Here is a 25,269-nt window from a genome sequence, read left to right on the forward strand (position 1 = left end):
TTTTCGTCTGCTCAGTACTTGCCCTCCTCCCAATCCTTTCCTCTCCCTTTACCCAGTGTATGCTTTTTTAAAATTGTATTTTAGATTTTTGGGGACCAGATGGATGGTCTTTAGTGAGGTAGGGTGGTGGGCTCTGGCTTTGGTCTGGGATTGGCATCAGGGGCCTGCTCTTCATTTTGTAACACTAACCAAATCACTGCCTTTCTCTGAGCTTCAGTTTCCTCTCCTCTAAATTAGAGATCCTTAAGAATTGTAGGAAACTGCCCATTGCAGCCTTTCTGTGGTAGCGGAAAATTGGAGGCAACCTGGAGACCCATCACCAGGGGAATGGATAAGAAAAATGTGATACATGTAGAAGATGGACCACTAGAATGAATTAGATCTACATACAGCAACAAGGCTGGATCTTTATAAAACAGAATGTTGAGTGAAAAGAGAAACAGAACAAGATTTAAAGTACAATACTGTTTATGTAAATTAAAACACATAACAATACCATATATTTTTCACAGATACACATATATGTAAACAAATACATGAACGGTGAATTGGAAGAACATACATTAAATACACAAGAGTGGGTGTCTATGTGGGAGGGGGGATTGGATCAGGGATGAGTGATGAAAGGGACGAAACAAAACAAAAGAATAAGAGGGACTCACATGGACCAACGATGATATAGTGTGCCAAGAACTGAGGAGTATGGTCAACTCAATTCTGTGCACCTGAGAGAATAAGTAAATAAAGTATTTGAGTGCCCAGGTAGCAGGATAGCTGGTTAGACTCCCAGGCTTGGCTTTATTCACCCCTAACATCCCTCCTGAGTTTAATCAAAGGTTACCAAAGTCCCAGCTGTATACAGTGGACTCTTCAGAAGGGCTCCCATCCCAGTCTGAGCAGTCCCTCTAGAAGCCATTACTTTGTAGGGAGCATTTTCTAACCCCATTAGTTCACCCTCAAGTTTAATCCCCAATTCCCAGTCCCTATTTTCCATTGTGGTCCACTTTCAGGAACACTTCATTTGTGTTTTTGAGAGGAGACGGACCATGGAATTGGAATGGTACCTGGGGGTTCCAGGCTTTGGGAAGAGATGGAGTTCTCAAGTATCTTGCCCCTGCTCCATGTTCACAGCCTGGGCCAAAGGAGGAAGATTTACGAAATGGGAGTCTACCCTCTTGCTGCATACATATGTACAGTTTTAAAATTCTATTCTCTGACCACTCAACCTCCTGCTGCAGGGACATACTCTAGTTTGTCTCCTTTCAGTTAGGTGCATATGTGTACGTGTGTGTGTTTGTGCCATATGTCTCCACATACAGGCATTTGCTCACATGTGTGCACCAGGCAGTGCTGCCTCCCCACACAGAGTCACACACAGTCTCACTCGACCATACCTCCCCACATGTGGTCATGCAGACAGGAGACACACACACACACACACACACATACACACACACACACACACACACAGAGTCAGAAAGAGAAAACATCCAATATAGCATTGTTCTTTTCAGTTTTCCATTTACAAAATCCAATGGTGAATCCAGGCAGTTAGAAAAAAGAAATGGAGGAAAACCTTCCAGAATATATCCTATCTACTCCCACCCCTGTGGTCCCCCCACCCCACTCCCTGGGAAAGGCACCCCCATCACTATCACTGAGAGAACAGGTACCCACCCCCACACCCACTCAGCCACTCTGGCCTGCCTTTCCAGGGCCACTCCACAACCAGGCTCATTAATGTCTCTCCTGCCTAGAGTGCCCTCCCCATTCCTCTTGGATCAAGGCTTCCCCAGTGCTGGGACTGTCTTGGGGGTAGGGAGGGAGCTTAGGACAAGGGTTTCTATCAGAAAGGGAAAGGGGTGTGGATAAATACAGATCTCTCCCTCCCCCAGGAAATGAGAGGGGGACAAAGAATCTGGGCAAGACCAGGCAAAGGAATGCCAGCTTGGCTCACCAGTTCCATAAGAACTGGCCATGATGTGAGTCCAGGGTGGACTCGGCCCTGGGAGGGAGGCTTGGGCTCTCCCACCTGAAGAATCTGGCTGTAGTCTGCTCCACTTTGGTTGGAGGGAAAAAAGGGGAGAAGGGCTGTTCAGGGGAAGGAATCTGGGGGCTGAGGGCCCAGAAGGCCAAGGGCTACCAAGAGGGGCAAGGCCCCTGAGGCTTCAAGGGGACAAAAAGAGGTCAGATAGGAATGGACTCAAGTCCACAATGCCTTGGAGCTTATACCATTATGCATTATACCAAGGCCACCCCCCAACTTTTCATCTTCAGGATAATAGTATGAACCCAGGAGACAAATCTGGGGTTGAGTTCGGCTCTGACCCCAGGTGCTGGTTTCCAGTTACTCTGGGGAGTTTGGCTTTCTCCCTACACTTCCCTGGGGGAATGCTCCTGCCTGTATGGCACCCACATCAGCCCTAGTGGAGCTGGAGTGGATTTCCATCCTCAGGAAGAAGAGTTGGGGGCTGGGGATCCAGGAGGCAGCTCGAAAGAATGCAGCCAAGCTCAGGTCTCTTCAACTTGAGGCGTGCAGCTCACATCCCATTCTTCACCTAGCCTGAGCCCATTCCAAGGGTCCTTCTCCCTCCCCTCCTGGCTTCTTGAACAGATGCTCAAGAAACACTCAGGAGGTCTGGACATGGTGGGAAGGGAGAGGAAACCAGGCTTGGGACCAGGGTTAGCTTAAAACAACAATTGCACACAACGTGGCAATTAAACATTCCCGCTCCCTGGGGACCCAGCACCCCCTTTGATCCCTGTTGTCAACAGATGAATTTCTCCCTAAAATCCAGGTCTTGCTAAAGGACTTGGAAGGAGAGGGTGCATGGGAGCAGAGGGGGCAATAAGAGCTCTGGAAGTCTATTTTACAGGACAAATTTCCCCCTTCTGGACAATGTCAGAAGGAGAGACATTAAAGCAAGAAAGCCTATCTCCTCAGCTGTTAGTAGAAAAACCTGCATTTTCAGTCTTACTTTCTTTTTCTGAATTGTCACTTCTGAGAGAGAGAGGAAAAGAGAGAGGAGAGAGAGAGAGAGAAAGAAAGAGGAAATGACAGAGATTGTAGAAGTGGAGAATGAGGTGGCAGAGACAGGCCCCACAGAACTAGAAACACCTCTTTCCCAGTCCCCCACCCCGGTCTCCAACCCTGGGGAGGTATTGGCAAAGGTGCCTAGATTCTGGGTGGTTCCAGGGGCTGGGGCTGGAGCTCAGAAAGAAAGGCTCCTGTAGGGGGCCCACCCTTCCCTTATTGTTTGCCCCAGCAAGGTAGCCATGACCTCCCTGCCTGTCTGCCTCCCGGCCTGCTTCACATGACACAGTAGGGTTCTCTGGGAGCCGGGGCACCTCCTGTGCCCCAGCAGGGGGCGTGAGTCCTCAGGCACTTCTTGAGGTCCTTGTTGAGCAAGAAGCAGACGATCGGGTTGACGGCAGCCTGGGCGAAGCTCATCCAAACAGCGGTGGCCAGGTAACGGTGGGGCACGGCACAGGCTTTCACAAACACTCGCCAGTAGCAGGCCACAATGTAGGGTGACCAGAGGAGCAAGAAGAGCAGTGTGATCGCGTAGAACATACGGCCCAGCTGCTTTTCACCCTTGACCTCGTCCATGCCCAGCAGCCGCCGGCTGGCTGCGTGCCCATTCTGCCTGATACCCAGCAGGGTTGGTGGCATGGGCCCACGGCCAAACCCAGCGATCCAGTTGGCAGCAGCCTGGCCGGTGGCCCCAGGACCATGGAATGTCCAGTTCTGGCTAATGGCTGGCACCATCTGCACTGGCTTCATCTTGCGGTGACGATACTCGAAGAGGAGCAGCTTGCCATAGACAGCATGTGTGGCTGCCATGAGCACAGCCAACATAAGCATGAAGCCCAGCGTGTCATTGGCCTTGAAGTAGCGATGCTCAAAGATGCACTGGTCCTCCTCACGGATAAACTTGTAGGTGCCCACATCAAAGACAGGTGGGAAGGCCATGGCCACAGACAGGGTCCAGGCCATGCAGATGACAGCTGCGCATGTCCAGAGTGTCATGCGCTTGGCGTAGAAGCGGTGGTGGGCGATGGCCATGTAGCGGGTGACGCTGATGCAGAACAGCATGAAGGCCGCATGGAAGCAAAAGAGCACAGCCATAAAGGCCACAATCTTGCAGCTGAGAGCACTGAAGGTCCATGAGGAGCCGTGGCGCACAGAAGCCAGCACAAAGGGGAAGCAGACGGCAGAGCGTATGCCGTCGGCCAGGCACAGGTCCAGCAGAAAGTAATAAGGAGCCTTGTGCAGGGCACGCTCCTTGAGCACCAGCAGGGACAAGATGGCATTGCCCGCCAGGCTTACGCACATGATCAGTCCCAACAGCACCAGCTTCACATAAGCTGATGCTGATGGCGGGGATAGTGCGCCGCTCACCTCTTGGGGTTCTCCAGTAGCGTTGGCCATACTGAGGGGGCAGGGGCTGCTCCCAGCCTTACAGGATCAGCCAGTCCGGTATTCGATGGGCCCTGGGGGACTCCATCAGTTGTCCTGCTGGGCTGCACCTGCAAATAGGGATAATGGGGAAGAGACAGACAGACAGAGATAGAGAGATGAGGGCAGGAGAGAGACAGAGAGAAAAACACAGAGGCACAGAGACAGAGCGAGAAAGGATAGAACAAAGAGAAAATGGTGACAAAGACATAAATAGATACAAATTGAGACAGCAATGGGAGGGTGAGAGTGAGAAGACATAAGAAGAAACAGAACCAGAGAGACAGGGAAAGAGGGAAAGGAGAGATAGAGATAGAAATGGAGAGAGGAGAGAGAGAGAGAGAGAGAGAGAGAGGGAGAGAGAAACACAAGAAAAAGAGACAGTGAGAAACAGGTGGAAAGGAGAGGTGAGGAAGAAACAGAAAGGGCAGTGTTAGTGGGTCTACATGGCCTCCACACTTACTCCCTGGCTGGTGTCAGGTCCTGCCCCTGGCCCACTGCTGCTCCTACCCCCTCCTTGCTGGGCGGGGGGTGCTTCACCTCTCTGGCTTGTCCTCGGTTACCTGTTTCCTCCATTGGTGGTTCTGTGGGGCGGGGGTGTTGGTGCAGCTCTCCTCCCCCTTTGCAAGGCCCTAAGGTTATGTTCCTCAAACTATTTTGACCTCTACCCATAGTAAGACATACATTTTACATCACAACCCGGTACACACACGTGTGCACACAGAGCTGAACCAAAAGTTTCAGAAAACGGTACTGATCCTATGTGTCACATACCCCATTAGTTCTACTCTATTTCATGACTTTTTGTGGATGTTGGTAGCCACTCATTAAATAGGCTTTTTTTAATATATATTCATGATCAGGAATGTGGTTAGCATGATCGAGGAAGAGTGGGAAGACCAGTGTGGTTGGAACAGGGCAGGCAAGGGAGACAGTGGTAGAAAGTGAGATCACAGAGGTGTCTGAGGTGTTTGGGGCTGGATTATATAGGGCTGTGGGCCATGACAAGGACTTAGGTTTTTATTTTAAGTCAGGTGGGGAGTATTGTGAATCTAAAGATGTGGGTATGCTTGTGTGCTTTCATTCACTGAAAAACGATTTATTGAGCATCTATTGTATGACAGGCACTGGGAGTACAGCTGTGAGTCAGATGGACAAGCATCCCTGCCCTTATGAAGCTGATATTCTAGATAATAAAGAAGATACATAAGTGAAGTATAGTAGGTCAGATGATGGTAAGTTCCTTAAAAGAAAAGTAAAGGAGGGAAAGGGGATAGGAAGTGCTAGGGGTGGGGGAGGTATGCTTTTGGATGGAATGGAGAGCAAAGGCTTCACGGAGGTGTCATCTAAGCAAAGACTTAAAAGAGGCAAGAGAGTGAGCCATGTGGGTATTGGATGGAAGAGAAGTCCAGGCAGAGGGAACAGCCAGTGCAAAGGCCCTGAGGTGGGATTACATGTGGTATATTTGGGGAAGAGTAAGGAGGCCACTGTGCTTGGAACAGAGTGAGCGATCAGAAAGTAGTAGGAGGTGAAGTCAGAAAAGTGGTGAGGCCAGATCACGTAGGCCATCGTGAGGACCTTGACTTTGAGTGATATGGGAGCCATGGGAACAGAAGCAAGATGTGATGACTCAGGATTGCACAGCATCCCCCGTGCTGCTGGGAGGAGCACACACCATGTGGGGCAAAGGTGGAACTGGAGAGAGTACACAGGAGGCTCCTGCAGTAATTCAGGTGAGAAATGATAGCACTCCATGCCCCTTGCCCTGCTTTATTTTTCTTTCTAGAATTTATCTCTTCTAGCGCACTATATAACTTAACTTTCAAAATTCAGTTTATTATCCACCTCTCCCTGTTAGAAGAAAAGCTCCACAAGGGCAGGGATTAGAGATTCACATGCTCTTCTCCAGAAGAGCAGTACATAGTACATGGTAGACCCTCAGTTAAAGGCTTTCAAATCAGTTAATTGGCTGAGGGACTAAATGGGCTGGTGGCTCAAGGACGGCTGCCTGAAGGCACCCAGGTAGGATAAGCTGAAAGAGCAGCTTGGCCAATACAGGGGTGGGAGGGCATGGGCAAAGCTTGCGCGGGGGTGGGGGGCAGGGGGGAACAGGGGGACTCCTGGTGTGTGCGAGCTGGGGGCAGGGGGAGAGGGAGTGTTATAAGGTAATATGGTAGGTGCCAGAGGGAAGGTAGCAAGGCAACCTGGGAAGAAGCTGAGGAAGCTCAGAACTACTGTTGGGGCTGGGATGGGCTGGAGGTTGGGGGCTACGGGGCTGAATGGAGCCTCTCTACACTCCCCTCCCGGGAAAAAAGTCACCCCTCTGTACTGTTTCCCAGCTCGCTCCAACCTGGCCTGCCACAGCCACCTTAGGCCAAGCTTTTTTGATGACACCCCAAAGTCTCAGACATGGTGCCAATAGGCCATGAGAAGGTGCCAGGGAAGGGGCTTGGGAGAAATGGATTTGGTGGACCCCCCTCTCAGCCCCTCAAGGCCTGATAGCTCCCACAGAACTGTGGACTAGCTGACAACTGAGTGTGTGTAAATGTGCACAAACACACACACACACACACACACACACACACACACACACACACTCCTTAGCTTTGAGGGGAAGCCGGGGGAAAGCATTAAAGACAGAAAGAGATTGAATGTAGAAGAGAGACACACAGAAAGTGACAGAGGAGAGAGGTTTGTGTGTGTGAGAGAGGGACAGAGACATATGAGGGAGAAGGGGAGAAATAGAGAAAGGGGAGCGAGCCTTACACACAAACAGGAAGAGATAGAAATAGAGACAGAAAGGGGAAGAAGAGTGAGAAAAAAGACACAAAGACACACACAGAAACAGAGACAGTACAAGGAAAAGGAAGAGAAAAAGAGGCAGGAAAATAGAGAATGAAAGAGAGAGTGAGAAGGAGGGAGAGAAAGAAAAATGAGAGAGACAAAAGGAGATAGGGAAAGAGGGAGGGAGAAAGAGAGAGAGAAAGAGAGAGAGATAAGAGAGAGATGCCAGGAAAGAGAGAGAACAATATAGAGACATAGAGACAGGGGTTGAGACAGAGGCAGAGACAGAGATAGAAGCAGAAACAAAGATGGAGATAGAGAGAGGGAGACACAGAGAAACACACTAAGATCGAGAAGGTGGATACTTTGTAGTCCAGAGTCTCAGTGAAAACAAAAACAAACGCTAAAATGAAACAACACAAAACAATAGCAGCAAACAAACAAAACTCTAGTGTTGCCTAGAAAGCTGGGGCGATTCTACAGGTGAGGAGAGGTTTCTTCTGAGCAGACTGGCAGCCACAGCTTGGACCCATCCTGGGCTAAAAACAGGGCATGCACACAAACACATTCGCACCTGCTCGTGCCCAGACACCCTCAGAAAGTTACGCAGACACCTACACACACGCTTACACGGACACATAGCCTACTGCTATGGAGACCTACGGACAGCAACCAGCTTACACATACGGACCTTGCCCCTCCCATACTCGCACACAGTACATCTGTATGCTGCCTCCTTCCCACAGGCACTGAATACCCCTGTCTAAACACCAGTGCTCCGTCTTCAACAAAGGCATTACTCCCCCTAGGGGACATTTTGGAAATTTGTAAGAGCATTTTTGGTGGCCACAATGCTGACGTGTAGGATGTCCTTCCAACATTTAGGGGTCCAGACAAGGATGCTGGCCATCCAGTGATCTATGGGGCAGTCACACACAGCCAGCATACATCCTGAATCCCCTAGACTTTATACTTGTAATGAGCTGAACCTTGAATCTAACTGTATTTCACATATAAATACAAAATCCCCCTAATTTAATATACCCTAAATTCTCCAGGAATATAGCTGTCAAGTAAATCCAGAGGTGACTGCACTTTGTTTTGGGGAGCACTTTCTTTGAGTTGTTCACTATTTCAGAAAATCTCACCCCTAGGCCTTTGCCTGTCATTTTCCTGCACTTTGGGCATGGGGCAGCCTCTTGAGTTTTCCCCTCCCAAACCCATGTTTACTCACAAGACGTTACAAGCCTCTAACTACCTTATTGAATTTCCTGGGGAGTGCCATGCCCAAACATTTACATATTGAAATACAAATTATTTTCTTATAAATTACTTCCCTTTTACTTATTTATTTGTATTAGTTAATACAATATGCATATTGCATAAAATACTATATGGATTTTCTTTTGAAATTATATGTGCAGAGACTATATTATCTAAGAACTTCATGTCCATATAGTAAAGGGGTGTTACAAAATACGTGTTACATACAAGAGAGTGTTAGGTATGAGAGGGCTGAGAATTGCTCATATACACCGATACACACACACCCACACACACACACACACATGTGCAATGGCCCATAAACCCACAATTATAACTCCCCTGACACACACACACACACACACACACACACACACACAGAGATGAACACTCAAATCCCGACAGATAGATACACATATGCAAACCCATTCACACATTGTTCAAATCCTCTCACACACTCAAACTTTTGTGACACAGGCATGTATACAGTGGCATTCCTATATCATTACATACAAACACTGTTACACATGTTAACATTCAAAGTCATTTACATATGCCACCATACTCACATGCACTTGAACCCTCCCACATGCATACACACATATAAACACACACAGGCATGTACACACAGACAGAATCCCCCTTAAATATCCACAGAAATATTTGCATAGAGAAAAAAATAGACAAGCAAAAAACTGCTCATATATACACACATGTACATACTCTAACACACTCTAACACACAGAGGCCGATTGATCCAAACCCTTTCACACAGATTAGGCATAGTCACCAAAACAGACATGTACATCTTGGCACATGTACACACAGATACCCATTCATGTACACACTCACTTATGCAGAGAAGTATACCAGCTCCAACACACACACACACACACACACACACACACACACACACCCCTCTTTGCAATATGCAACCACAACCAACCACAAAGAGAAAAACCACCCGTGTATACAAACACACTCTTGCACACACAGGGATGTGTACACACAGAAGCATGCTCACATTACTTGATATATATACCCTGCAACAGATGTACACCCAGAGAAAACCCACACATGTGTCCTTCAGACACAGGTGGAAACATTAGCAGAGCTACTTGGCTGGTGGGTACCTGCCACAGCAGGGATCCAGAGCAAGAAGCCCTCTAGAGGTTCAAAGGGAAATTGTAAATGTTTGGATCGCTTCCTATTGAAACATCCCAGATAATCTGATTATTACTTTGATTGCCACCCTGGTTCATCGGTGAGGTTTTTTGGTTTGGCCTATACACGTACAGCGTTTGTTTTTCTTTTTAATTTGGCCTCATTTATTTTTCCACAACTTTTTTTCTACAAAAATAGTTGTATGATTGTTGCTGTTATTATTATTATATAGTATAAGGTATTCTTAAGGGAATATAATTGTTTTTGTTAATTGCCTTGATTGCTGCTTCTTCATAAACTTTTTTTCCCTTCTAGAACATTTCAGATATAAAAACGTACAAAGAATCCTGTAATGAACTTCAGTGCACCCATCACCCAGATTCACCAATGATCAACTCTCAGGGTCTTGTTTTGCCTATAAACTCATCCATTTCCAGAGTACTCTGAAGCATATCTATCATACCATTCATCCATAAGTATTTCTAAAAGGACTCTTTTAAAGACATTACCACAATATAATTTTTATTATCTCTTGGTTCATTTACTGACTTACTTGTGACTGGTTTTTAATATTAAAAGTTAGCCAAATCTGATTCTTGGTGGGATTTCATAATTAATTAATTATTACCTTTTGCTTTTAGGTAAAAATATTTGTCAATAAGTAAATAAAGACCAACTGTAGTTGAGTTGAATTGATTCATTAAAGGGAAAGCAAGGCCTTTATTCAAGGCTTTGTTTCCAGAGTGCTGCTCTTTTAACAGCGCAAAAGACCTCAAGTTTCTCTTTAAAAAAAAAAAATAGGTTTTCAGGGGCGCCTGAGTGGTTCAGGCTGAGCGTCTGACTTCGGCTGAGGTCATCATCTCATGGATTGTGGGTTTGAGCCCCGTGTTGGGCTCTGAGCTGTCTGCACAGAGCCCAGAACCTGCTTCAGATTCTGTGTCTCCCTCTCTCTCTCTGACCTTCCCCCGCTCATACTCTGCGTATGTGTCTCTCTCTCTCAAAAAATAAACATTAAAAAATTTAAAAAAGATTTAAAAAATAGGTTTTCAGAAGTCACAAAGATCTGATGGCCCCTTCAATACTTTATATTCAAGTAGATTTAATTTTTAAGACACTTCTTTTCCCATCAAAATGGACTTTTTGATTAAAGCTGGAAAATCAGGAGACTCACAAGACAAACACAGTCTTCCCTCAAAAAAATCTAGGCTGTCCCTAATTTGAGCAGTTTAATGAGGATTGTTTCAAATTTGGATTCAGCTGCCAAATAAGCCCTCTCTAGGGAGGCAAACCATAAGAGACTCTTAAAAAACTGAGAATAAACTGAGAGTTGATGGGGGGTGGGAGGGAGGGGAAAGTGGGTGATGGGCATTGAGAAGGGCACCTGTTGGGATGAGCACTGGGTGTTGTATGGAAACCAATTTGACAATAAATTTCATATTAAAAAACAAAACAAAACAAATAAGCCCTCTCTTTCTCAACCTAAATGTCCGATTTGTGTGGGAAAGTTATCAAAAGAAACTTCATTTCCCAGTAGGGTATGTCAGTCAACTGGCCACAAAACACTATCACACAGAGAAATATTTGGAGTTTTTAAAGCATCTCAAAGTGCAAATTAAGAAACCTGGCTCTTTTATGGGATGGGTTATAACATCCTTAGACAGAGCTCAACCAGCTAGTGACAGGGTTGCAGGATTAACAAGTAAAGCTAAGGTGCTCCTCTCAGTAGAATCTCACATGTTAGCAATCTGCCAGAAAATTGTCCACACCACATTTGGGACCAATGAGGTAAAAAGAATAAGAAAGGGGTCATTTTCAATTATTGCTATTAGGAGATATAGTGATGGTGGGTCAAAGGACATTGAAATGACACTAACCCAGAAGATTGTTGAATCAAAAGTGTTTTTCATTTTACATTGAGGAGTCTCTAGATGTTGATTAATTGTGCTCAGTTCATAGTACTAGTCAGAAAACCTGAACAGAAATGCAAGAAGCACCAAAATAAACTAAGGTTGAAATATTCAAAGTGATACATGAGTATTTTGAAATACTGTGGAAACTCTACATTAGTCCATAAACTGATGCTGCTGAGATGGCATGAAATTTGCATTGGGAATTTGTTTTGAAAATGCCGAGATTCATGCACCAAGGAGCACCCACCTATCAAAGTTTGCCTGTAGGTCTGATCTCCACAGTATATGATGCTAGGTGGGTTTGATTAAATCCAAACCACTACTCACCTGTGTGTTGGGTTTCTGTGAAGCTTTGATATCAGTACATTTTTCTCTATTGTTCTAAACCTAAGTGTATAAGGATTTTGTAAAAGATTTATGAGCTAAAAGAAAATTTTCAGCATTTTTTTGTGAATGATTCTCATTTGCCGACAGCATGGTATTGGCACAAAAACAGACACATAGACCAATGGAATAGAATAGAAACCCCAGAACTAGACCCACAAACGTATGGCCAACTAATCTTTGACAAAGCAGGAAAGAATATCCAATGGAAAAAAGACAGTCTCTTTAACAAATGGTGCGGGGAGAGCTGGACAGCAACATGCAGAAGGTTGAAACTAGACCACTTTCTTACACCATCCACAAAAATAAACTCAAAATGGATAAAGGACCTGAATGTGAGACAGGAAACCATCAAAACCCTAGAGGAGAAAGCAGGAAAAAATACCCTCTGACCTCAGCCGCAGCAATTTCTTACTTGACACATCCCCAAAGGCAAGGGAATTAAAAGCAAAAATGAACTATTGGGACCTCATCAAGATAAAAAGCTTCTGCACTGCAAAGGAAACAATCAACAAAACTAAAAGGCAACCAACGAAATGGGAAAAGATATTTGCAAATGACATATCGGACAAAGGGCTAGTATCCAAAATCTATAAAGAGCTCACCAAACTCCACACCCAAAAAACAAATAATCCAGTGAAGAAATGGGCAGAAAACATGAATAGACACTTCTCTAAAGAAGGCATCCAGATGGCCAACAGGCACATGAAAAGATGCTCAACGTCGCTCCTCATCACGGAAATACAAATCAAAACCACACTCAGATATCACCTCACGCCCGTCAGAGTGGCCAAAATGAACAAATCAGGAGACTCTAGATGCTGGCGAGGATGTGGAGAGATGGGAACCCTCTTGCACTGTTGGTGGGAATGCAAACTGGTACAGCTGCTCTGGAAAACAGTGTGGAGGTTCCTCAAAAAATTAAAAAGAGACCTACCCTATGACCCAGCAATAGCACTGCTAGGAATTTACCCAAGGGCTACAGGAGTGCTGATGCATAGGGGCACTTGTACCCCAATGTTTATAGCAGCACTTTCAACAATAGCCAAATTATGGAAAGAGCCTAAATGTCCATCAACTGATGAATGGATAAAGAAATTGTGGTTTATATACACAATGGAATACTACGTGGCAATGAGAAAGAATGAAATCTGGCCTTTTGTAGCAATGTGGATGGAACTGGAGAGTGTTATGCTAAGTGAAATAAGTCATACAAAGAAAGACAGATACCATATGTTTTCACTCCTATGTGGATCCTGAGAAAGTTAACAGAAGACCATGGGGGAGGGGAAGGAAAAAAGAGTTAGAGAGGGAGAGAGCCAAACCATAAGAGACTTAAAAACAGAATAAACTGAGGGTTGATGGGGAGTGGTAGGGAGGGGAGGGTGGGTGATGGGCATTGAGGAGGGCACCTGTTGGGAGGAACACTGGGAAACCAATTTGAAACCAATTTGAAAATAAATTTCATATTTAAAAAAATATATATATATATGAAAGTATACTGTTAAGGTTTATGGATTCAAAGCCAAACTTCAACTTAGAAGAAGTGAGGTCATGTGTGCTTCCCTGGGTGATATTTAGTTGGTGTTATTAAGTTGAATATTAAAGACTTATTAAGATGAGTAGAGCAATGTCTGTGTCTCCTTAGGGTAAAAGCTTCTTCAATTATTTTTAAATGCTCAAAATGAAAATTTTTTTTGGATTCAAAATCCATGTGCATTTTTTTTATTTAGAGAGAGAGCGCACGCAAGTGGGGGAGAGGGGCAGAGGGAGAGAGATAGAATCTTAAGCAGGCTCCATGCTCAACATGGAGCCCCATACAGGGCTCCATCCCACGACCCTGGGATCATGACCTAAGCTGAAATCAAGAATTGGATGCTCAGGGGCCCCTGGGTAGCTCAGTTGGTTGAGCGACCCACTCTTGATTTCGGCTCAGGTGGTGATTTCACGGTTCCTGGGATTGAACCCCACATCAGGGCAGAGCCTGCTTGGGATTCTCTCTCTCCCTCTCTCTCTGCCCCTCCCCCACAATGCACATTTGCACTTGTGCGTGCTCTCTCTCTCAAAAAACTTAAAAAAAAGAGTCAGATGCTCAACCAACTGAGCCACTCAGGAGCCCCTAATGTGCATTCATTACAAGAGTTTCAACATCACATTTGATTGAAAGAAAAGAAAGAGGTGTTAGATTTAAAGAAGGTTCCTACCTTTGAAGTACAAAATTCAAAGACTATAATTATCCAAGTTCTGATTATTGAGGAGAAAGAGGCTTTAACCAGTAAAAAACAAAAAACAAAAAACAATGATCATTTGCTGCCACCTACACATGCAAGCAATTTCCTGTTGATGGTGACTACCAAGAGACAGAAGAGATTATTAGCTATTTCAGCAGAGAACCTGGGTAACCTGGGTCTCTCTGCCTGGCCATGGCAAAAACAAGTGAATTAGAAAGGGAGGTGAAACAGAGAGGCACAAACAAGCAGTTAGTTGTTGCATTTCTTAAGAAAGGTTGGTAAGGTGTGAAAGCTTCAGAGAAACCAAAATGGTACCTGATGACCCCAAAGCTGATGCATTTAAGGTGAGCTTTGATGACCCACAGAATCATGCAGCTATGTTTCACACATTCAAGCTAATTACTGAAGACATCAGGGCAAACTGTGCCTGCACAACCTCCATGGAATAGATCTTACCTTCAACAATAGGCTTTCCAAGACCACGAAGTGGCAGGTCATGATATAAGTTTACATCCATGTCGGAACTACTAATGGTTACTTGTTTCATTTGTTTTGTTTGTGTTTTTATCAAGAAACATGATTACTTGATGTCGAAGATCTATGCTCAGCACAAACTGATTTACCAAATCATGATGAAAATGTCCATAAATAAGTCATATTACCATAAAATAAATAAAAGCAGTCATGATCAAAGGCTCAGAGGTGGGCATGAATGTTGCCACCGCAAATATGCATGAGTGAATAAAAGTTATATTTCTAGAAGTGAGCTCGTGTGCTGTGAAAAATTCCTGAAAAGATGTCATTTGAATTCAATATTTAATAACTCCCTCAAAACTTTGCATTTTTGTTATCCTTATCACAATTTGTGTAACATAAATAAAATCTATGGAATTTCTTTTCACCAAACCCCAGTATCCCTATATCCTCTTCAGTTTACTCCAATGTGTCATATGGATAGTCCCCTTCTCCATGTGCCAGGTTGGGCATGCCATAAGACATTCACATCTAGTCACAATGCACAGACCCACTAGCACACATGGACAGATATGTGCACACAGGCACATGTGTACATGGAGATTCAAATTTGCACTCACATCCAGACTTACATCAGCTGATAAGCACAATCAGGTGCATTTGTATATGTACACACACACACACACACACACACACACACACCTCCTCTTCTACACAGAAAGTTAGGTATGTGTGTAGGTACCCATCTAACAGCAAATCATGCAAAGATATAAAAACACACACAAACATACACGTACATACATACACACAGATAACTACCCTTCAACAGAAATGGAGGCCTAGGCAGAGAAAAATTCACCATACACATGGGCACATGCAGACACATACACATACAAACCAAATCATACGGGCCTACATGCTTTCAGATACAATCGTGCATATGCATAGACATAAGAACTGGCATTCAGACACAGGTTAAGTCCTATTCACATCCTATAGATCCAGGCCTTCCCCTACCCCCAGGATCTAACATTAAGAGATTAAAATCCACTGTTTTATACAAACCTTGCCCTGGTACACATACATTATACACACAGTACTGACACTCTCACACATACAGGCACATTGCTCAGATTCACTGCTACACACACAGAGGCAGGCATATACTGAGCAATGCAGACTCACACACACACACAGCCATGTAGCCACCGATGCTTATAAACACAGCCAGACACAAACCCTCAGATGCACACACCCATTCACACCTATGCATTCACTTATACAACACAAATACATCCTATTACATGGCCATATGGGCACAAATCCTTTATACACACATATCATCATATATAAACCTGGATACTAACCTTCCTACATGTATAAGCACAACAGAGATTCACACGCACACATTTACATCCTGACTAGTACAAACCTGTTTACATATTCAGATAAAAACACACACAGGGCACCTGGGTGGTTCAGTCAGTTAAGCATCCCACTTCGGCTCAGCTCATGATCTCAGTTTGTGAGTTCAAGCCCCACATCAGGCTCTGCACTGACAGTGTGGAGACTACTTGGGATTCTCTCTCTCTCCCTCTCTCTCTCTCTGCCCCTCCTCCACTTGTGCTCTCTCTCTCTCTTAAAATAAATAAACTTTAAAATACACATACACATGCTCATATATGCAGCATACCAGCATTGCAGGTAACACCTGAACTCACATGGACACACATCATTACAGATACAGATATATGCATTCATTCACCCAGATGTACACTGGGAAATACACATGCATGGCCAAACCCCTTCCATTGACCTCCTAGACACACACTTCCTTTCTCATATGCTTATGGTTTTATATACACAATGGGACACATATAAATATAAAGCCAGTTTTATGTACACATTCTCACATACACACAGGATCCACTCACTCTCTTACACATACACATGAACACAAATAATGTAGGAAATATGCACATAGAAACTACTCCATTGCACTTGCTGATGGGCACATACTGTTACTTACACACCAGGCACATACAATAATTATAGTACTATGTAACACCTGATACAGCACAGAGGACTCATTATGTGCCAGGCACTGTCCTAAGCACTTTTCAAATATTAACTCATCTGATCCTCACCCTATGAGATAGATACTATTATTACCCCTACTTTAAAAATACGAAACTGGGGCTTAGTTGAGATTAGGTGACTTGCCCAAAGCCCCACAGCTAATAAATGACAGAACGAGGATGCAAATCTAGAGCTTACCTCCAGAGAACTTGCGGATCTAACTTACTCACAGGGAGAAACACACTCACCTCACACACACATACAGATACACACCACTCTAGCACAAACACATGCACACACAAGCCACGTACCAACATACATGGGTACCAATAGCCACACACATGTAAGCACATACATACTCACATTTACACTCTACCAGAGGCATATATGCCCTAGGAAATATATATACATTCCCACACATACCCACAATCACACACCCCACCCAGACACACCCACACTATCAAACACACAAAACACCCTGTTATACCACCTACACACCATCTGGACAAGTCCACACTCACATGCAGATACACCAACATTCTCAGATACGTTCCCCACCCAAATACCCACAAACACTCTCACACACACTATCCAGATATACCCACATGCCCACACCCCCACCCAGATACACTCACACACCCCACCCAGATTCACCTATATCCTCTCATTCACATACCACCCAGATATACCCTATCCATCTCTCATATACCAGCCAGAGAGAAGCCCACATTCCTTTACTTAGATACACACACAACCACACCCCAACACAGATACGTGCACACTCTCTTTCTTATACACACCATTCAGACACACCCACTTTCACACACATACCCAATACTGATACAGCCACATTCTCTCACACACATCCCATCTAAACACACCCATCCTCATACACACCCACCTCAAACACACCTACATTCCACAGGCATTCCACCCAACAACAGCCACACTTCTGCAAACTCCCAACTCAGTACACCCACACTCTCATGTGCAACATTCAAATATACTCAAATCCGTAGACACTCCCAACCTAGAACCGTCATATTTGACCCAGGCACACCTACTATCTTCTTCACACATGGTATCAAGGCACACACCCACAATGACACACACACCATTCACAGACACTACACTTACATACAGCCAACCCAGATACTCACACTCACAAATTCCCAGCCTAAGTACGTTCACACACACAGCACCTACACATTATCCAGAGACACCTGCTCACACACAAATCTTATACGTATACACCCATTATTTTCTCATGTTCTCTCCCTCTTTCTCTCTCTCTCACACACACCAAACAGACCCACTCACAAAGCCCCACCCAGATACATCCACCCCGATACATATGTATACACCATCCAGATTCATCACAAGTGGACCATCGAGATTCTCTCTCTCTCTCTCTCTCTCTCTCTCTCTCTCTCTCACACACACACACACACACACACACATCAACTAGATACATTCCACTACAATCTAGACACGTCTGCATTCACACACGCACACACACACACACAAACACACACACACACATCCCACCCAGATATATTCAAGTCTTACACATGCCATCCAGGTATGCCATCTCAGACACTCCACTACCCAGATACATCCATACTTTCATCCCCTCCACACCAGTCAGATACACTAACACTCCAAACGCACTTTCCACCCAGATATGCCCCCTAAACTCTCTTACACACCCCATCCAGTTATACCCACACTCACACACGTCCAAGTACATCCATACCCAGATACACAACCAAAGCTCTTACAACACACCACCTAGAGATACTACGCACTCCACCACCCAAACACACCTGTGCTTTCACCCACCCACCATTTAGGTACACTCATATTCAAACACACTCCACCCAAACTATACCCACACACTATCTAACACAGAGCCCAAATGTACCACTATGCTCTCTCTCACACACCATCCAGATATACCCACATCTCACACACACGACATCCAGACACACCCACTCACACTCCCCAACCCAGGTAAACCCAAACACTTACAACCCATCCAGATACACCTACACATTTCTCCCACCAGATACTTCCATACTGTCATATCCCTACCATACTCAGAAACACCTGCATACTCTTTTACACATACACACAATCCAGATTCCCCTCTCTTCATCACCATCATCCAGAATACCCACACTCCACACATACAATGCAGATATACCCATACTCTCTCTCACACACTATACACACATCTCATCCACATACACTCCCACACACCAACCATAGATACTTCCCAATTATATGTATACTCACATACACCCCCATCATCACCCAGATGTGCCCAAATTCTCCCCCCACACACATACACACCATCTAGATATATTCCATCGCACACTTCCATTGCCTAATAGACTTGTATGCTCACCCACCTACACACTATCCAGATATACCCATATTTAAATGCTCCTACCCCAATACACCCATACTCCTTCATGCACACAGTCTACCCAGAAGCACCCACACTTTCACAGATACATCTACACTATAAAACACATACATCATCCAAACACCCCCTCACTCTCTTGCACCAGCCAGATACACCCGTACACACATACTCCTCAAAAACACACATCCTCACACATATTCCCACTCCCACTCATACCATACCCAATACATATCATACCACCCCCACACCCAAACTCTCACCCATACCATCCTCCACCCAAACAGGCTGATGTTCTCATAACACCTCACAAACACACCATTTACATACACCCACACTCACACTCACCCCTCCCAAATACAGCCAAATTTCTCACATACGTATTTTTCCCAGAAACACCCAGAGTCTCTTACATACACAGAACCCAGATCCCTTCTCTCTCTCTCTTTCTTTTTCATTCTCTTACCAAATATACTACCTTCTACACACACACACACACACACACACACACCACTCTACCTAGATATACCTTTACTTATACATACACATTGACATCTAGATTTCTGCCTTGACGGCATAATTTGGGTGCTCTCTGTGAAAACCAACCTTAAACACTAAACAATGCCATTTTGTTCTGGGCCTTCAATTGTGGGGGGATGGGAAGGGAGGTCTTTATGTTTCAAGAAATCCTTTTCTAAAAGGTCACAAGGTCCCCTTTCCTAAGAGGACTTCAGTCCCTAGGAGGACATCAGCCATGATTGGTTCCCACTTCTTGAGTGTGAATGATGACAGAAATTATCCTGAGACACCTCCCCCCACAAAAACCCAGCACATGGTCAAGGCCAAAGAGGCCCCAGAAGAGGGTCATGGATTGCTTAGGTGTTATAGCTTGCCATCCTGTAGGATGTCTACACAGAGCCAGCTATGGTCTAGCAGGGTGACACTGACTCTTAGACATGCGCATAAACACATGCTGGGGTGTACACACAGCATCACACAGACTCTTAAGTACCGTCCTTTATCACTCTTTCAGTGATTAGGCCTATCTGGGTAAGCCCAAGGCCAAATCTCTCTCACACACACACACCATCAGACAGGCACATGCACAAATACCTACACTTATCCCTACACATAGGCACACTCGCATTGCTCTTGGTCCCATATGTACATTTCCATTTACTCTCAAACATAGGCATACATGCATGGCATATATTTCCATGACATAACACCCATGAAGGACATACATTCACTCACAAACACAGGTGTACACACAGGCATACTTTCACATGTCCACAGATGGACACACTCTACATCATACCCAGTGAGACAATGAAGAAACATGACACACAGAAGTGAGCTCCCAAATATATATACACACACACACCCAGACATGACCACATAAGCATTTTCACACGTATTCACATGAGGGTGTACTCACACATAAACACCCAGATGTGCACATGCTTGTCAGTGAGATGATGTATTCATATGCAGACATTCTAACACACATAGACATATACACACAACTGGGCATGTATGCCTGTGAGCATATTCACATATACATAGACATGTACATCATTCATTCCTATATGCACATAACCAGACACAGAGACACAAATGTACTTACAAAATACACTCACACAATCACAATAAGATATGCACACCATGTACATTCCCACATGTTTATACACCCATATGAGAAGCTATGCAAACAAAAGAAGATCCATTTATACTTATATCCTTAGACAGACTTGGACACAAAGGTCTGTTCACACACATGTGCACATGGAAGAACAGTCAGATATTCTTACATGCTTGTATATCTGCACAAGAAGAACTGATAACACTTTTCACACACAAGCTCAAACATATTTATAGACCAAGAGGGCATGCACATACATTCACTTACACTGTTCTAGAACATATGTTCCAGAATAAACACAAATACACATACACAAATAATTAGAACTACACAAAATGGTACATCCATATACCTGTACAGACTGGCACACACAGGCATATTCACACAAACACACTTAGAGGTGGCAAATATACAGACATGTTCACTCAAATGCACACACAGCCATATGTTCACAGGTAGTAGCATATACTCACACATATACACTCACAGTCACTCACAGGCACATCCATACTCACGCATTCACACTTGCACTCAGAAATTCAAACAAAACACATATTGAGATATGTGCACCAAGTATTATGAAATGTAGTTACTCATGCATCCCACAATCAGACTCGCATTCACACATAACAGTGTACCCACAAACACACATAGACATGTACACAAATACATTCATTCACTTATGCACATAGCCTTTTGTGCATATACACACAGGCACAGACCTCCCCCCACCACAGCCATACCCATATACATGATCAAATGTGTACACATGGGGATACCCACAAAATATATTTTCATGCACAAAACATGTATTCACACACTCCCCTCTATCCACACAATTAGTTCTTTTACTCATGTGATCATCTACACTAACATTCCCCTAATCAGATGTGGACCCACAGGTCTGTCTACAGATGATATGTACTCAAAACACTCACACAGACATACACATAATCCAAAATGCTGGAGAATCCACATGGGCATTAACACACAGACCAACTCATATATATACATGACAGATACACCCACACAGAGGCATGTTCACACATAAATACTCTCCCATACATGCATGGACACACACACACACATGCCCGTATACTCATGAACACACCGTTTAGATATACCTACACTCATATGCACACATAGGCACACACACCAATATACACAGATACAGCTAGACATTCACCTAATTCGGTATGCATACCCAGGCATTCTGAAACCCTCATACTCATATGCATATAATTAGACATGTACATTCAAAGACAAATTGATACCACAAACATACACAACTAGACATTCAACAGGCCTGTTGGCTCACAGAAACAGTCTCACTCAGCCTCATAATCAAACATGCCCATTTGCTCACCCAGACCTGCAAAGTCATACCCACTCCCCTGTATACACACAAGCTTACCCAGACATTCACACACTTGCACACACCATCATGTGCCCTGCTCACATACAGGCTCACATATATCCACAATGCCCATGAACAGATACACAGACACACAGACTGCACACAGTTACACATATATACCCACTCTCAGATCCAGATGCCTCTAAACCACAGTCTGGGTACTCTCTTCCAAATTCTTCTTCAGAAAAGTCTACTCCATACCCCAAAGCCCCACCCCTCCCTACCCTCACCATGGGGTCTTCTGGGTCTCAGACTTTCCTCCCCTCCTACTCCTCCCCTGGCCTTAAAGACCTTCCTCCAGCCACCCACCCCTCACGCAATGTCCCACCACATCTCTATGCCCAGAAACCAGCCAGGAGACCCCACTGTCCCCCTCCAACCCAGTCTAGGCTCTAGACTAGGGTCCCTGGGACCCGTCCCCCACAGGTCTAGCTGCCGCATGGGCCACACCCCAGTTCTACCCGAAGCCCTGCCATCTCAGAAGCTTCAGCCTTGTCTCCAGGCCCTGCCAACCACTGACCACAGGCCAAACTCTTGCCAAGTCTCCCCTCAACAGGGAGACGCCTACATCACCAGGGCCAGGAATGCTGCAGGCTGCAAGCCAGGCCTCTGCTAGCTCATGGGGGCTCAAGCCTGTGTGTGTGTGTGTGTGTGTGTGTGTGTGTGTGTGTGTGTCTGTCTGTCTGTGTGCGTGTGCGCGCACACACGCACGCGCGTGCAAGGGGGCAAGTGCAGGGAAAGGAGACTGGAGTGGAGTAGGGGTGGAAGGCTCTGCCCATAGCCACCACTCATCACTCCCTACAAAGAAAGAGTGACAACACTGAGCTGCTCCTGCCTCCCCTCCACTTCCCAACCCCCATTTGCCTACCTGCTGTCCTCCCTAGATCTCTGCCAAGACCCTGGAGAAGAGGGGCCGGTCCCTCCTCCAAATAATCATTAACAATATTAATCATGAATAATCAGCGATATTGACCATGAGCTTTGCTGATACTGCTTCAGGGCCACTTCTATGCACATCCTTTATTTGCATGCACCAACTCATCTAGTCACTACACACACCCATGATGGGAGGGTCACCAGTCTCTTTGGCGGATGAGAAAACCGAGGTTCAATAAGTGGCACACTTTCACTACAGTTGCAGAGCTAGTAGTTGGGGGAAATGTCCCTGGAGAATCCATGTTCTTCATGCACTAGGCTTCCCTGCCCCTTCAGACATAAGGACCACTGGCCACACTGTGCACAAGATCATAAGATCTGGGGGTCCCAGATACAACACGGGCATCTGAAGCAGAGATAGCCTTGGGTGAAGGCTGGGGCCTACACTGTGGCCCCTGCAGGTTGTGTGGCATGGTCCTTGCCCCCACAGAGCCACCAGGCAGCCTAGGGCCTGGACGTGCTTCCCACCCCCACCTCACTTTCCCTACCAGCTAGGAATCACAGCAATATCTTCAGTGGTGAGTGAGCAAAAGTCTGTGCTACCTGTGGGGAGAGACTGGGGAAAGTAGAAAGGAAGGAAAGCCGGGAGAGAGGAAAGAAGGAAAGGAGGAGTGGGGGGGTGGTCTGGGCTGGGATCAGCTTCTCTGTCATGTCTACCCACCTGCCTGTTCACACACACAGACAGAAATGCACACACCCTGCATGCAGGCCAAGGAACCTGGAGGAGAGTGGAGGAGGAAGGAGAGGGAGATGGAGAGGGAGAGGAGGCAGCCGCAGGAGGCTGAGCCTGCCCAGGGTGCAGGCATTGAGGAGAGCACTGCCAGGCTCCCAGGCATGCCTTCCACAGCTAGCACACAAGGGGACATTAACACAGCCTCATGCCCCAAAGCGACCATCATGATAAAAACAGACCCCATGTGGGGAGTGGGGAAACAGGTGGTAGTTCCCTTTCTCATGGGACATTTGGGATTGGGGAAGATGGAGATGGCTAGAGGACTCTCCAGGCTTGGGTGTCCAAGTAGTCCTTGTGATGGAACGGGGATGGGGGCGGGGGAGACACACTAACAGAGTCAGAGAGAGAGACAGAGAGCATGGCAGTGATGGAGACTCTGAAATATGTGTGGGGAGACAGAAGAGAAGTCTCAGCCCCTCATCCTTGCTGGAGGGATGCTGACTACTTACCTGGGCTCTCTCAGCAGGGCTGTCTTGGAATCCAGGGAGGGGGCTCAAGCTGTCTCACCGAGGATAAATCACAGCCCAGGCCACATTGTGGGACCCTCAGATGTGTCCTCAGTGATGTGGCGGCCAGTGACACTCCTGCTTCTGTTGCCGTGGATACAGCGGCCGGGCTGGTCTAAAACGCAGACATCAGGGGAAGCAGGCACCGAAGGGGTGCACTGAGCAGGGCTGGGGGCATTAGGGAACACCAAGTGGGCAGCACACAGCCTTGGGGTGCCCAGCCAGCTGGCAGGTGAAGGTCCAGGCAGGTGCTTCCCCCACTACACACTCCCACCCCCATCTTCATGCCACCTCCAAGCTGGGAGGGGGACCAGCGCTGGCCCCTGCTACCCGTCTGCCCGCCTGGCTGCCGATACCCCCCTCCCCCCGCCCCGTCTGCCTGTTGGCCGCCGCCTTTTGTCCTCAGAAGACACGGTCTCCGCGGGGCCTCTGCCAAGCTTCTAGCAGATGCTCAGGGGCCGGGGCTCCTCTCTGGGAGTACTCTGGCCATGGCCTGGGAGAGCCCCAGGTTGGGGGGCTCTCGTCCAGGCTCACCCCGCTCCACAGGCCTGGCGGGGATGGGGAAGAGGTGCAGGTCCACAGCCAGAGGCAGCAGCAGAGGTGGTGTTGGGGAGGGGATGGACGCCAGAAAGAGGGGGTGGGGTGGAGAGAGAGGCTGGCCAGATAGCTGTGTCCCGGGTTTTAGATCCGGGTTGAGGAGGGTGGCTCAGAGCATCCAAGGGGGGGGGGGGGTCCTGATGCAAAACGGGAGCACCACGGGCCTGCCGGAGGGATGCTCCTGACCTGGCAACCACCCCAGCTTACACAGATCCGGGTCCCAAGATGTTGGGGACACCCGGCCTGGATGGGACATTAGTGG

At 46.1% G+C, this 25,269-nt stretch overlaps 1 protein-coding gene across 1 annotated transcript; it reads right to left on the reverse strand.

The window, feature by feature from the left end:
- Nucleotides 1-450: 450 nt before the first annotated feature.
- On the reverse strand, nucleotides 451-25,269 carry GPR173 (G protein-coupled receptor 173). The gene is made up of 2 exons (XM_019438443.2): nucleotides 24,354-25,269; nucleotides 451-4,530 (listed from the first exon to the last, which is right to left on the reverse strand). The coding sequence occupies exon 2, from the start codon at nucleotides 4,430-4,432 to the stop codon at nucleotides 3,311-3,313; it is 1,122 nt and encodes a 373-aa protein (XP_019293988.1). The 5' UTR covers nucleotides 4,433-4,530; nucleotides 24,354-25,269; the 3' UTR covers nucleotides 451-3,310.

This window comes from Panthera pardus, unplaced genomic scaffold (assembly GCF_024362965.1).
Source record: "Panthera pardus isolate Hobbes unplaced genomic scaffold, ASM2436296v1 HiC_scaffold_27, whole genome shotgun sequence".
Taxonomy (NCBI): Eukaryota; Metazoa; Chordata; class Mammalia; order Carnivora; family Felidae; genus Panthera; species Panthera pardus.

Bases quoted from the DNA above. Each gene is read 5' to 3' on its own strand.
- GPR173 (XM_019438443.2), bottom strand. From the start codon at position 4,432: ATGGCCAACGCTACTGGAGAACCCCAAGAGGTGAGCGGCGCACTATCC.